Genomic DNA, 15,560 nt, shown 5'->3' on the forward strand with positions numbered 1-15,560 from the left:
GATGCGGCGGTCGTTTCTCAGGCACTGCAGCATGTAATCCACCATGTGCTGCAGACTGCCAACTGCCCAAGAAACGCTGTCCCCAGCTGGAGGCGTGATCTCTGCCCGCTCGTCATCACCCCACCCTCGCTGTACACACTGAGTACTGGACAATTGTGTAACTCCCTCCTCTGGACGGATGTCTTCCTCCTCCATTGACTCCTCCTCATCCTCCTCACAAACTGTCCCCTGCCTACGCGTTTGTGAGGAACCACGTGGCACTGACTGTCCAGAAGATGATGGAAGTGGTGAATCCTCATCCTCCACCTCTTCCACAACATCATCCCTTAGCGCTTGCAGTGATTTTTCAAGCAGGCAGATAAGGGGGACAGTCATGCTGACTAGTGCATCATCTGCACTCGCCATCCGCGTGGAATAATCAAAGGGACGCAAAACCTGGCAGACATCCTTCATAGTGGCCCACTCTGTGGTTGTGAAGTCTGTACGGCGCTGACTGCGACTTTTTTGCGCCTGATACAGCTGGTACTCCATTACAGCTTGCTGCTGCTCACACAACCGCTCCAACATATGTAACGTGGAATTCCACCTGGTAGGTAGGTCACATATGATGCGATGTTCCGGCAGGCGGTGTCGGCGCTGCAGAGCCGCAATGCGCGCTTTTGCCGTGCTGGAACGCCGCAAGTGAGCACACTCTAGGCGGACCTTGTGCAGCAGTGCATCAAGATCCGGATAGTCCCTCAAAAAACTCTGCACGACCAAATTGAGCACATGTGCCAGACATGGGATGTGAGTGAGGTTGCCGAGGCCCAGGGCTGCCACCAGATTTCGGCCATTATCACACACTACCATGCCTGGCTGGAGATTCGCTGGCTCAAACCACACATCGCTCTCCTGCTTGATGGCATTCCAGAGCTCCTGCGCTGTGTGGCTACGATTCCCCAAAAAAATTAATTTCAAGACGGCCTGTTGACGTTTGGCCACGGCTGTGCTCATGTCGGTCGTAACAGGTACACGTTCATCACGGGTCCATGTGGAGGTGGACTGTGACGGCTCCTGCAGCGATGATTCTGAGGAACTGGTGTAAGAGGAGGAGTCAATGCGTACAGAATGGATTCCTGCAATCCTTGGAGTGGGCAGGACACGTCCTGCGCCACTCGCACGGTCTGTACCCGGCTCAACTACATTAACCCAATGGGCAGTGAGGGAAAGGTATCGCCCCTGTCCATGTTGACTGGTCCACGCATCGGTGGTGAGGTGGACCTTGCTACTGACGGCGTTCAGTAGCGCGTGTTTTATGTGTCCCTCCACATGCTTGTGCAGGGCAGGGACGGCTTGCCTGCTGAAGTAAAAGCGGCTGGGCACATTGTACTGTGGGACTGCCAATGACATCAAGTCACGGAAGCTGTCAGTCTCCACCAGCCTGAATGACAGCATTTCCAGTGACAGAAGTTTGGCAATGCCTGCAGTCAGAGCCTGTGCTCGTGGGTGGTTTGACGAGAAAGGCCGCCTTTTCTCCCATGCCTGTACTACCGATGGCTGTAGACTGGGCTGGGAGTGTGTGGATGACTGGGAAAGTGGTGCTGCGGGTGGAATGACAGCGGGTCTCTGGACAACAGGGCCAGAGGTTCTTCCACGGCGATCCTGGGAGGAAGCCGAATCAGCTGCGTGTGAGCTAGAGGAAGAGGCAACACGAGCTGAAGAGGTGGTAGCTGCCGCTGTTGGTTGGCCTAGCTCTTCAGTGTGTTTGTCTAACTCCGCCGGGTGCCTGTTGCGCACATGTTTCCACATGTTGGAGGTATTGAGGTTGGCGACTTTTTGACCTCTTTTGATTTTTTGATGACACACCTTGCATCTGACATAGCAAATGTCATCTGCAACTGGGTCAAAAAAGGACCAGGCACTGCAAGTCTTGGGAGCCCCCCTTTTGACTTTTGGAAGAGACATGCTCCTTACGGGTGCCAAAGCGGAGGCTGCAGGATCCGCAGTCTTCCCCCTCCCTCTCCCTCTTTGGGCCGTACGGGGAATCTCTTCCTCAGAGCTGCTCCCACCACCTTCCTGTCCCTGACGCCAAGATGGGTCAAGGACCTCATCATCTACACTACCCTCTGCCCCCAACTGCTCCTCCTGGGTAGTCTCAGCAGCAGAGCACGCACCAGTAAGTGGCACCTGAGTGTCATCATCAGCTGATGCGGCCTGCGAGGTGGTGACCGGAGCCACTGGCCCACCCGCCTCTTCAGAGGAAGACAGAAAAAGCGGTTGGGCATCACTGCACCCTGCCTCTTCTTCCATTTCTCCAATGCTGCTTGGCTGGCCCCCTGTTTCCAAGCCAAGAGATGATTCAGAGAACAGAAGTAGAGACTGCTCCTGTCCTGGGATCTCTGTCTGCCTGGGCAATTTTGCAGGTGGTGAAGAGACAGATGGCTGCTCTCCAGTGCTCTGTGTCTGAGAGGATGTGGCACTAATGGAAGTTGATGCATTAGCTGCCATCCATCCCACAACGGCTTCAATTTGGTCTTGACGCAGCAGCGGTGTACGGCGCTCGGCGACAAAGCTGCGCATGAACGACTGTTCCCTCGTGAAAGTGGGTGCTGATGACTCACCGGTGCCCGCAGCAGGCACAGAATCCCCACGTCCCCTCCCTGCTCCGCGCCCACGCCCACGCCCACGTGCCTTACTCACTGCCTTCTTCATCTTGGTTGACTGATAAAGATAAGCAGAAAAGTACTAACGGCTTTGTGTGCTTATTCCTGAGCAACTCCTCCTAACAGGTATAAGACACACTAATTTTCTAAAGTGTGGACTAGACTTGAATATGAGCTAATGTGGCCTACACAAATGTAAAGTGGTGTAACTGGTGTGTTTGGTGAACTTTATTATTTATTTTTTTGGGGCTGAACTGACAACGGATAGAGCTGCAGTCACACGGAGACCGTGCAGACAGCCGTAAACGGCGCTGCAAGGCCCAAAAACCCTCCTCTACTTTATCCTATGTAGTGTTTTTCCACAAATTAGCTGGAGACGGGTGGAAAGACACTAATAGGATTTTTTTAAATTAATTAGCAGCAGACTACACTACTTGAAAACAAAATGAAAATTGATTTGGCGGTATGACGCAGTGAACAACCCTGAGCTGGAGACAACCAAGCTACGGCTGCTCACAGACTACAGGGCGAGCTGCAGTCACACGGAGACCGTGCAGACAGCCGTAAACGGCGCTGCAAGGCCCAAAAACCCTCCTCTACTTTATCCTATGTAGTGTTTTTCCACAAATTAGCTGGAGACGGGTGGAAAGACACTAATAGGATTTTTTTAAATTAATTAGCAGCAGACTACACTACTTGAAAACAAAATGAAAATTGATTTGGCGGTATGACGCAGTGAACAACCCTGAGCTGGAGACAACCAAGCTACGGCTGCTCACAGACTACAGGGCGAGCTGCAGTCACACGGAGACCGTGCAGACAGCCGTAAACGGCGCTGCAAGGCCCAAAAATCCTCCTCTACTTTATCCTATGTAGTGTTTTTCCACAAATTAGCTGGAGACGGGTGGAAAGACACTAATAGGATTTTTTTGAATAAATTAGCAGCAGACTACACTACTTGGAAAAAAAAAAAAAAAAAAAAGAGAACAGTACTGTATGAGGCAATGAACCACCCTCCCTGAACTGAATACAACCAGCTATGGATGGCCTATGTGGCTGCACTCAGACTAGAGAGTGGGCTGCACTCACACACACACACACAGAGAGACCTTGCAGATCGCTGTGAAAACAGCGCTACAAGGCAAAAGGAAGGTGAATAGTAGGTGAACACAGCGGTTGCTAAATTAGCCTTTGGAAAGCACAAAGAAGCAAATCGCTATCTCTAAACTGTCCCTCAGTCAGCAAACAGCGTCCTGTCACTAACTGAATTCACAGCAGAGTGATCGCAAAATGGCGCCAGCGACTTTTAAACTGCATCATGACATCATTTCAGCAGCCAATCACAGCCATGCCAGTAGTTTCATGCCCTCCATGCTGAACAGGATGTGCCCACACTTGAAATCATTCTCATTGGCTGAATTTCTGCATTTTGAATCTGGGAACTTCCGATTCCGGTATCCGATACGCGGCAAGTATCGGAATCCCGGTATCGGAATTCCGATACCGCTAGTATCGGCCGATACCCGATACTTGCGGTATCGGAATGCTCAACACTATTTATTACTCAATACCACACGATCTACCTAGTCCCTAAATGTGTTTTTTTTTTTTTTTTTTTTTAAATGCTGTACTTCCTTTGACTTTTTGTTTGAGAGAAGTCTGAAATATGACATCACAGGAGGCTGGAGCTGCACTCACTCCCTGTACTCACTAGTTTCTTGTATCGCTGCCCCCAGAGGAGACCTCCTGGATCCTCGATGATGGACTCTGTTTTGTCACGTTTGAGACTCCTCTCAAAGAATCACAGGAAGTACAGTAAAGAAAAAAAATTTAGACAGAGAGCAAAGTGTAGGGTATATTGTAATAAAGCAAATTGCAAAAGTGGAAAGATACGTACTAGTTAAAAAATACATTTTAGGTGCCAAGCCATGTTTTAAATTAGTCACATTTTCATCTTTTTTTTTTTTTCTTACATGAAAAAATAGCTTTCCTTGCTATCTATCCATTTAATTTTTCTTCCAATAGATCTTTACAGAAGTATTTTAGAGTCCACACTTTCCACATCAGGAATAGACACAACCAAGTTGTATCCAATTCTCCTATCCTCTGGCCTTCCTCGAGAAACTTTAGGGCAGATTTGGGCAATGGCAAATAAGACAACTCCTGGGAAACTTACTAAAGAAGAGCTCTACATTGTCCTTGCTATGATTGGCATTACACAGGTAACTCTTATCGGGGTCTTCTAAATGCTAGAAATTACTGAGGTAGTTCATGGGTGCCCTTTTAAGTCTTCCAGGACGTTATTTCGTAAATCTTTGTGGGACACCTGGTGCTCTGGTTGTTATGTTCTCTGATGATTTTTTTTATTAACATATCAATTGCATAATATTTAAAATTAAGAGTCACTTTACAGGGGTTTTCCGTTTTCAATGTTTTAATGCACAGTAATGAGCACTAGGGAAAAATAAAATCAGTTACTCACACCCAGCCCCCCCCCACCAAAGGTCTAACTTCAGTTCACTTCACCCCTGAAATCTGTCACTGGGCTCAGTGACTTGTGATGTCTATGGACCCAGTGACCAGGGTCTGCGTCAGAGAGGAATCGCTACACCTTTGAGAAGGGAGTACCATATTTTTCAGACGATAGGACGCACCTAGGTTTTAGAGGTGGAAATTAAGAAGAAAAAATGTAAGGAAAAAATGTGGTCAATTCTGTACTTAATATCCCTTGTCCTAGTATATATGGTCCCCCTAATCTCCATCCTGGTATGCATGGCTCCCTCATCCCTATACTGGTATGCATGGCCCCCTCATCTCTACCCTGCTATGCATGGCTCCCTCATCCCTATCCTGGTATGCATGGCTCCCTCATCCATATCCTGGTATGCATGGCTCCCTCATCCATATCCTGGTATGCATGGCTCCCTCATCCCTCTCCTGGTATGCATGGCCCTCATCCCCATCATGGTATGCAAGCCTCCTCATCCCTGGCCTGGTATGCATGGCCTCCTCATGCCTATCCTGGCAGGAATGATCGCAGTCATCCCTATACTGGTAAGCAGGGTCCCCATCTCGTCCTAGTATGCATGGCCCCATCCCTATCCTGGTATGTAGGGCCCCATCCCTATCCTGGTATTCATGGCTCCCTCGTGCCTACCCTGGTATGCATGGCTCTCTCATCCCTATCCTAGTATGCATTGCCCCCTCATCCCTATCCTGGTATGCATGGCTCCCTCATCCCTATCCTGGTATGCATGGCTCCCTCATCCCTATCCTGGTATTCATGTCTCCCTCATCCTTATCCTGGTATGCATGGCCCCCTCATCCCTATCCTGGTATGCATGGTTCCCTCATCCCTATCCTGGTATGCATGGCTCCCTCATCCCCTTCCTGGTATGCATGGCTTCCTCATCCCCATCCTGGTTTGTATGGCTCCCTCATCCCCATCCTGGTATGCATGCCCCCCTTATCCCTATCCTGGCAGGAATGATCGCAATCATCTCTATACTGGTATGCAGGGTCCCCATCACTTCCTAGTATGCATGGCCCCATCCCTATCCTGGTATGCAGGGCCCCATCCCTATCCTTGTGTGGAGGGCCCCATCTTGTCCTAGTATGCATGGCTCCCTCATCCCCATCCTGGTATGCATGGGTCCCTCATCCCTACCCTGGTATGCATGGCTCCCTCATCCCCATCCTGGTATGCATGGCTCCCTCATCTCTACCCTGATAAGCATGTCTCCCTCATCCCCATCCTGGTATGCATGGCTCCCTCATCCCCATCCTGGTATGCATGCCCCCCTTATCCCTATCCTGGTATGCATGCCCCCCTTATCCCTATCCTGGTATGCATGGTCTCCTCATCCCTATCCTGGTTTGCATGTCCCCCTTATCCCTATCCTAGTATGCAGGGTCCCCCATCTCGTCCTAGTATGTATGCTCCATCCCTATCCTGGTATGCAGGGCCCCATCCATAACCTGGTAAGATTGGCCCCATCCCGGTCCTGGTATGCATGGTCCCATCCTTATTCTGGTATTTACACCTCACCAGCTATCCTTTTCTATATGTTTGTTATTTATGTCCATTATATTTGTATTGAATGCTTTTGTGTGTCACTCCCCGTGGTATGACCTGACACCATTGACATCGTAATCCTAGACTTGTATACATTCACTAACCTTATCCCCCAATAGCGTCCACTAAGATTCCTAATGGGTTACTATGGGGATCACTTGAAATCTGAGACACCTCTTATTAGCAATCTCCTACCTAGAGCGGCGCGCGCTTTCTCTTGGCTTCCGGTATCGTGTTGCTTCATCAACGCGTCTGTACCTCCGCATTCAGTCATTCCTTCTTCTGATGCGTCGGATGGGGTGTGACCATGTGGAATGTGATGCAGGTCCGAGGTGCCCTGACTTCCGGTATCCTGGCAAAAGTGCAGCATCTGTACCGCTGTCACCAATGAATAAGCAGCACTATAAATAGACCAACGTCCACCTACCCTCACCATACAGACAGCCCCAGGAAGAAGCTTAAACTTAAAACGCGTGTCGGGGCCCGGACTACACTTACAGGTCATGACTTTATCCTCTTTTAACCATTTGACTCCATTTGTATCCTTACGGCTTATTTGTTGTCTTTTTTCTAAATAGTACTATGCATTTTGTGATTCTATTGGCACTTTAGTACACGAGGCATTTAACCAGATTAAGTAATGACCTTCTTGCAATGGATTATATATGGGTCTTCTATAGCCTCTCTTTTGTATTAAACACAGACAAAAAATTGCTATGTGTAGCCAGCATTCTAGGCTTCTAGCCAGATTAATCAGGGATTTCTCTGCAACATGGTTTGGTTATTGATCAAATACACTAGCATTAATTTGTAAAAGGGTCATTCCATGTCAAGTGAACCAATGATTTTTACCTCTATATTTTTTATTCTTTTGAGATTTTGTTATTTGGTAATAGTGTGTCAGAGAATGCAAAATGTGAAGAAAAAAAATTCTAGATATTTTAATTTTTTTTCATTGATTTTCAAAGTTTGGAAAAAGTGCGAATTTCGGTGTTGCCTGCCTTTACATTTCTCCTCATAACTCAGGCTAGAAGAAAGATAGAGTAACCAAATAAACACCATTCTACTCAGAACTGTACAGGCTTTGATCAGATATGTCACAAGAGTATCTTTAATAATATTTTACCCATGCGAAAGCAAACGCAATACTTTAAAACGCATTTCCCAAAAAAAGTTTAATTTAAAAAAATTTGAAAACTGCACATGTACTTGATATGCTCCTAGCCACATCTGTACCAAAATACAAGTTGGGATCGTGATGGGATCATATTTTAAAAAATAAAACTATTACAGTGTCAGTTCGAAAATCTCAAATTCAGATCTGTTCAGCCTGTGGTGTAGAAGTGTGGGGTCTATATTTACCAAATAATCCATGATTTTTAGATGTTATGGTATTATTTTATTGTGTTTTAAAGCTTTGAAGCAGGAGAGGACAGAGGAGAAGCTTTGTTAGGGCTGAGAATGACCAGGGGTAGACGGTGACTGCAGAGCAGATGACAGGCCGGCAGCTCCAGCCTCCACAGACCGTATTCACACCAAATCTTATCACCCAGGCAACTCCTCAAATGTAGGGAGAAAAATACTCTTAACATCCAGTTCATGTATTGTACGAACCAGGACTCCAAAGAGGAGGAGAGTTTGTTATAACATCGGTTACAGGAAGCAGAATCCATCACATGGACTGCCCAATACCGGACTGTCATCCCATGTAGTGGAAATAAAGACAGTGACATCCATGAAGTGGTAGAAGGCGGCACAAGATCAGCAATGGATGACACAACTGGCTATGTGACCTGTGAATATGATCGGCGCTGGTGGCTACTGGACTCTCTAAAGATTGTGAAAATGAAGAAGTGACTTTTCTTCACCTTCTGGTCCAGCGCCATCCTTTGTGTATCCAAGAAAACCAGACATTGTAAAAGTGAACAAAAATCAGATATTAACTCGGGTGGAGCCGAGCACCATGAGAGGCCACACATACTCTGACACAAAAGGAAACTGCCATTGCTAGTGAGCGCTTATGGACAAGATCACATTTCACCCACTAGAAGGGACACATTGATGATAAAAGGCCAGTGTAAAAACCTACTATTAATTGTTTGATTAGTTCATATTTTTTCTGTACTATTCTTCTTAAACACTTAATAAATGACATGTTTAGTGATATAATAGAAACAAATTATTACACGTATAAATAGGTCGTAAAGATATTGGTTCTTTTAATCTTGTTTTTAACATATAATTAGGACGAGACTGTATTTAGAAAACCACACTTGTGGATGTGATCACCTTTTATCTTTTGGCTTGTTCAATGAATTCAGGTTGAAAATGCTGAGCAAGTTGTGTTTTGATGATTAAGATGTATTTATTCTGGCACTTCGGTATTTGTTTTTTGTGTTTCTTTATTGTTACATATAAATGTTGAATGCAATAAGTTGTAATTTGAAAAGAAATAAGGAAGAAACTCACACAAACATAAAATCAGATGATTCAAGGCTTAAAAAAAATATACAAATTTGATAGATCCCAAGTTGAATCCCTGTACAAATATAAACAAGGACACAAGTAACATACATGCATGATTTCACAATTTTAAAACAGTTTTTTTCAGAATTGTGCATCAAATTTTTTCATTTGATTTCTCTAAAACAAAATATAAAGAAACATAGTCTTGTGACATATCAAATGAAAGCCGGTACCGTTCTGAGAAAAATGATGCCTCTCCCAACTCTTTATCTTAATTCTAGCCCGAGATATGATAAAAAATGTAAGGCCATACCAGGCCAAAATTCGCGCTTTTTTGAAACTTTAGAAATCTGTAAAAAATTAACTGATGAAGAAAAAAATTCAAAACTTTTAATTTGTAATTAACTAAAGTTGTACTTCATAAAAACAAAAGATAAAAAAGAACTAAAGATGTCAGGTAAAAAAAAATATTCATATCTGGATCACTTGATATGGAATGACCCAAAATATATTTTAAGTGCTGTGCATTTGGGTGCCAAGGAAAAATGAACTTTGCAATTTGGTAAGTCTTACCTCTCAAATATGTTCCTTTTGGCATATATATACAGTACAGACCAAAAGTGTGGACACACCTTCTCATTTAAAGATTTTTCTATATTTTCAAGACTATGAAAATTGTAAATTCACACTGAAGGAATCATAACTATGAAATAACACATGTGGAATAATATTCTTAACAAAAAAGTGTGGAACAACTGAAAATGTCTTATATTCTAGGTTCTTCAAAGTAGCCACCTTTTGCTTTGATGACTGCTTTGCACACTCTTGGCATTCTCTTCATGAGCTTCAAGAGGTAGTCACTGGGAATGGTTTTCACTTCACAGGTGTGCCCTGTCAGGTTTAATAAGTGGAATTTCTTGCCTTATAAATGGGTTTGGGCCATTTGTGTTGAGCAGAAGTCTGGTGGATACACAGCTGATAGTCCTACTGAGTAGACTGTTAGCTGCTTTTTTCTTGCCATAATACAAATTCTAAGTAAAGAAAAATGAGTGGCCATCATTACTTTAAGAAATGAAGGTTTTTCAGTCCGAAAATTTGGGAAAACTTTGAAAGTGTCCCCAAGTGCAGTTGCAAAACCATCAAGCGCTACAAAGAAACTGGCTCACACGAGGACTGCCCCAGGAAAGGAAGACCAAGAGTCACCTCTGCTTCTGAGGATAAGTTTATCCGAGTCACCAGCCTCAGAAATTGCAGGTTAATAGCAGCTCAGATTGGAGACCAGGTCAATGCCACACAGAGTTCTAGCAGCAGACACATCTCTACAACAACTGTTAAGAGGAGACTTTGTGCAGCAGGCCTTCATGGTAAAATAGCTGCTAGGAAACCACTGCTAAGGACGCAACGAGCAGAAGAGACTTGTTTGGGCTAAAGAACACAAGGAATGGACATTAGACCAGTGGAAATCTGTGCTTTGGTCTGATGAGTCAAAATTTGAGATCTTTGGTTCCAACCACCGTGTCTTTGTGAGACACAGAAAAGGTGAACGGATGGACTCTACATGCCTGGTTCCCACCGTGAAGCATGGAGGAGGAGGTGTGATGGTGTGGAGGTGCTTTGCTGGTGACACTGTTGGGGATGTATTCAAAATTGAAGGCATACTGAACCAGCATGGCTACCACAGCATCTTGCTGTGGCATGCTATTCCATCTGGTTTGCGTTTAGTTGGACCATCATTTATTTTTCAACAGGACAATGACCCCAAACACAACTCCAGGCTGTGTAAGGGCTATTTGACCAAGAAGGAGAGTGATGGGGTTGTTACGCCAGATGACCTGGCCTCCACAGTCACCAGACCTGAACCCAATCGAGAAGGTTTAGGGTGAGCTGGACTGCAGAGTGAAGGCAAAAGGGCCAACAAGTGCTAAGCATCTCTGGGAACTCCTTCAAGATTGTTGGAAGACCATTTCCAGTGACTACTTCTTGAATCTCATCAAGAAAATGCCAAGAGTGTGAAAAGCAGTCATCAAAGCAAAAGGTGGCCACTTTGAAGAACCTAGATTGTAAGACATATTTTTAGTTGTTTCACACTTTTTTGCTAAGTATATAATTCCACATGTGTTAATTCATAGTTTTGATGCCTTCAGTGTGAATGTCCAATTTTCATAGTCATGAAAATACAGAAAAATCACACGCCCGCACACACAGAAAAATTTACACACACACTTGGTATTGCCGCGTTCAGAAATGCCCAATCTATCAAAATATAAAATCAATTAATCTGATCGGTAAATGGCATAACATACCACAGATAACACGGGATATGCATGACGATAAATTCTAAACAGACATTTAAAACTGCAATATGATGTGCCATTGAGCAACCAGTAAATGATAACTAATCTTAAAAAAAAAAAAAGAAAATTATAAAATATCTATGACCAAAAAGGAATAAAATTAGGAGGTAAGACCTTCAAAAACTTGCTTCCTAATTTTTACCTTGGCACCCTACTGTGCATGCATTAAATGTTATCATGTGAAGCTATTGTGGTTAGGAAAAATCAGCCGAAATATTTTTGGGTGTTATATATTGTTGTTGACCTACGGGTTATGAATGTGAATGAAAAAATTCTTTTCATTTTTTTTTAGTAATAAGTATATTCAAGACTGATTACCTGTGGGTGTTGTTTTCAGTCTTTTTTTCCCCATGTGTAGTCTAAGTATTTTTATCAAAAATATATATTTTTTTCTCAATAAAATTGATTTTTTTTAATACCTGCAGCAAAGACTTCTGCTTGTGTATGTAGGCTTACTTATTCTGGTATGATTGGCCTCCAACCCCGCTCCTGGTATGCATGGCCCCATCCTTATGATTGGCCCTCATCCTGGCATGCCTGGCCCCATCAGAAAACATTAAAAAAAGCAAACCAATATACTCACCTTCCCGGCGCTCCTTCACAGCATCTTGTTCCGCTGCCAGCAACTGCTTTATGCTTGTAAGCAGCGCATGGCAAGGACATAATGCGCTTCTCACAAGCAGAGCACAGCTGCTGAAATACTCAATGCTCTGCACGCCGGGACTGTGTGCAAGCAAAGCAGTGAGTATTCCTTGCTCTCTAGCGAGCACAGAGTCAGCTGAAGAATTCTTGCTGCTGCCGGCAGTCACGTGTGCCGATACTTAGAAGAAATGAACATTCACCCCAATCCATGAATATTCATTTCTCTTAAGTAGTGGCACACGTGACCGCCGGCAGCAGCATTAAGTCTCCGGCTGACACTGTGCTCGCTAGAGAGCAAGCAATACTCACTGCTTTGCGGTCACACAGTCCCAGCGTGCAGAGCATTGAGTATTCCGGCAGATGTGCTCTGCTTGTGAGCAGCGCATAACGTCCGTGCCATGCCCTGCTTACAAGCATAAAGCAGTTTCTTTTTTTCAGAACAGGACGCTGCAAGGGAGCGCCGGGAAGGTAAGTATAATGGTTTGTTTTTTTAATGTTTTCTGATGGGACCGTGCATAACAGGATGGGGGTGAGTGGGTGGGGGCTAATCATAAGGATTAGGCCATGCACACCAGGAGCGGGGTTTGGAGCCAATCATACCAGGGTAAGGATGGGTCCAATCATACCAGGTTGTCATTAAGAAATATGAATATTCATTGTCCTCCACGCCCATGGGTATGGAATGCAGTGAATATTCATTTCTCTTTAGCAGTGGGCACAGGAGTTAGCCGCAGTAGCCGGCTCCTGTCTCTGTGACCCCCTGCTCTGCCGAAACCGCTCCCCCACCTCCCAACGATAGCCAGAACCAGTACATCTGGACTATAAGACGCATCCCCCATTTTCCTCCACATTTTTGGAGAAAAAAAAGTGCATCTCATAGTCCGAAAAATAAGGTAAAACCGATTTTATTTTTTCATTATGCTGACTAACAGACAAAACATACATTAACAATTGTAAACCTCTTGAATCAGATTTAATAGACATGATCAATAATTTTAACTTCTATTTATTTTTGCAAAGCAGAGAGGGGACTGTGCGATGAATATGGAAGTACTGAATCAGTTTACATCTGCACCTATACCAACTTTAAGTAGCTTTCCAACTAGTTTTCCAACTGCAGTGGATCATCTACATGTTACCCCATCAAGGCTTTCTGTTACTAAGCCTCTTGAAGTTGGCCAGCCAACAGTTACAATGAAGAGTACGTCATCTGCTCTAGGCGATTCCACACAGCACTCTTTCATGCCATCATCATTCACTCAACCGGTAGGCACCAGTGTTACTTTTGGTCTCGCGAATGGAATGTAAGAATTAAAATTTAACCAAGAAACTGATTTCAAAATAATTAATGTAAGGCTTATTCATAAAAAAAAGCAGAAGTTCTAGAGTCTCATACTATAGTTACTACTTCAGAAAATTCAGTGTTCCGTTACAGGACTGTTAACCACTTACTGATATTGGACATACTGGTATATCTAATGTCAGGTCCTTGTCTTTGATGCTGGCTCAGGAGCTGAGCCTACATCTTTCCTGGCAGAAAATGTGTGTTTTATTCAGTCATCATCTGCCTCTAACGGCTGCGAGTGGAACTGAACTTTTGAGAATTAGACAGTATTGATAAAATACTTCTAATAAACCAAACGGTTGGCATGTTGATCATGAGATCTAAAAGGAGCTGTCTCACAAGTGTCTTTATTGTTGCTTTGTATAGCTTTTTAAAACTGATGATGATTTCCAAGACTTTCAAGATGCTTCAAAATCTGGATCCATTGACGATTCGTTCTCTGATTTCCAGAGTAATAGTGCAAAATCCACCAATTCTTATAGCAGGTAAGAAGCCACTATTTTAAATAATTTCTGGTTCCATTGTTATATAATTTTGAAGTATCTACAACCCTACACCTAAGTGTAACTAAAATTGTTATGTGTCTTTTGGAAACGGTCGAGACATCATTTTTATTTGTTTTTTTTGTTTTAGATGTATGTAGGAAACCTGTCCAATACGTTAAATTAATGAATCACCTGAGAGCAGAACAACTACATGTTGTTGAAAAGGGTTTTTTATTTCAATGGCTTTAATTTGATTGCTCTGTATAAAATCGTAATCGAAATTGCTCAACCCTCTGCAGGTCCAGCAATGAATCTCTGCTGCCGCGCCTGTCTTCTTTATGTACGTCCTGCAGTGGTGACATCTCTACTACTTTGCACGTGATCGCTGACGCCAATTGGTGGGCTCAGCGGCTTGTCATCTACATCAGCATCACCTCGCAAATAGAATTGATCTCAATACCAAATTTGATCTCCAGTTCACTGTCTTTATGTAGCTTTTTTTTTTTTTTTTTTAAGATGGCACTAGTAAAACATTCTTGTGTCCTTTATGATATGTATTGATAAGGCTTAGTCAACTAAACTAAATTCTAAAATAAGTTTATTGAAGTTACTTCACCCCTCCACTGCTTTTTCTGTATTTACCATATTCATAATTGTCATTAACCCTGTCCCGACTGGGTGACTTTCCATTTTTGCGCTTTTTTTTTGCGCTTTTGTTTTTTTTCTCCCCTTTGTACTAACAGCCATAACTTTGTATTTTTCTGTCGACATAGCCATATGAAGGCTTACTTTTTGCAGAATGAGTTGTAGTTTTGAGTTAAACTATTCATTTTACCAATTAAATAACGTAAAATACCGCGCTACAAGTGTCAAACCAAAACCTAAAAACAGGCCGTGTGTGATAGTGTGTGTCACCGCACTAGTCCGTCTGCAGAGGTTGCAAATGTACCCTACTGTACAGAATAACTGATTTCCAAACCACACTCAATAATTGAAATACATTAGGTACGAGAGGAAAGAGGAATATTAGAATAAAACACACAAAGCCTATAACCTATGTAACACCTGCACACTGATGCTGTACACAGCTAAAACACGCGATCCTGGTATAGCCGTAAACAGTGCCTGAGAATCGTGGATGCGCTTACCTTTCTAATGTACGGGGGTGTATGACGGTGTGTGCCCGGTCCCGAACTGCTGATTTACTCCAGGGAGCTGAGATGCGGGACCCGCAGAAGGCACAATCAGCTGCAAATGGCGGTGCTCGCTTGTAGCTGGAGACAAACCCTAATCACATACCAGTCTGAGCGTGCGTGTACTGGCGTGTGTAGAAGCAGGTACCGCTAACGGGGATTGCTGGCGGGGGCTTGATGGAGCTACATGCAGTGCCAGAGACGTCCCGGCCGGAGACGTCCCTGGATGCACGAGGAAGGATGGCCGGCGCTGACAAGCAGCGTGTGACGTCACTGGCCTATGGAAACTAGGTAGGGTCAATTCAAACCGACGCGTTTCAGAGTGAACCGCACTCCTTCATCAGGGTACCCTGTTTTT

General features: G+C 44.2%; 1 protein-coding gene across 6 annotated transcripts in view; it reads left to right on the top strand.

Annotated features, from left to right (window-relative positions):
• Positions 1 to 15,560, top strand: part of SYNRG (synergin gamma) — a 488,500-nt gene that overhangs the window by 124,966 nt on the left and 347,974 nt on the right. For 4 of the 6 annotated variants that reach the window (XM_077295517.1, XM_077295512.1, XM_077295514.1 and 1 more), the window contains exons 8-10: positions 4,668 to 4,864; positions 13,200 to 13,445; positions 13,891 to 14,009. In XM_077295517.1, coding sequence (XP_077151632.1) covers positions 4,668 to 4,864; positions 13,200 to 13,445; positions 13,891 to 14,009 — 562 coding nt within the window. The remainder of the gene's footprint in view (positions 1 to 4,667; positions 4,865 to 13,199; positions 13,446 to 13,890; positions 14,010 to 15,560) is intronic. The other 2 variants (XM_077295513.1, XM_077295515.1) reach the window with 1 other exon arrangement.

The sequence above is a fragment of the Ranitomeya variabilis genome, chromosome 3, assembly GCF_051348905.1.
Source record: "Ranitomeya variabilis isolate aRanVar5 chromosome 3, aRanVar5.hap1, whole genome shotgun sequence".
NCBI classification, from domain to species: domain Eukaryota; kingdom Metazoa; phylum Chordata; class Amphibia; order Anura; family Dendrobatidae; genus Ranitomeya; species Ranitomeya variabilis.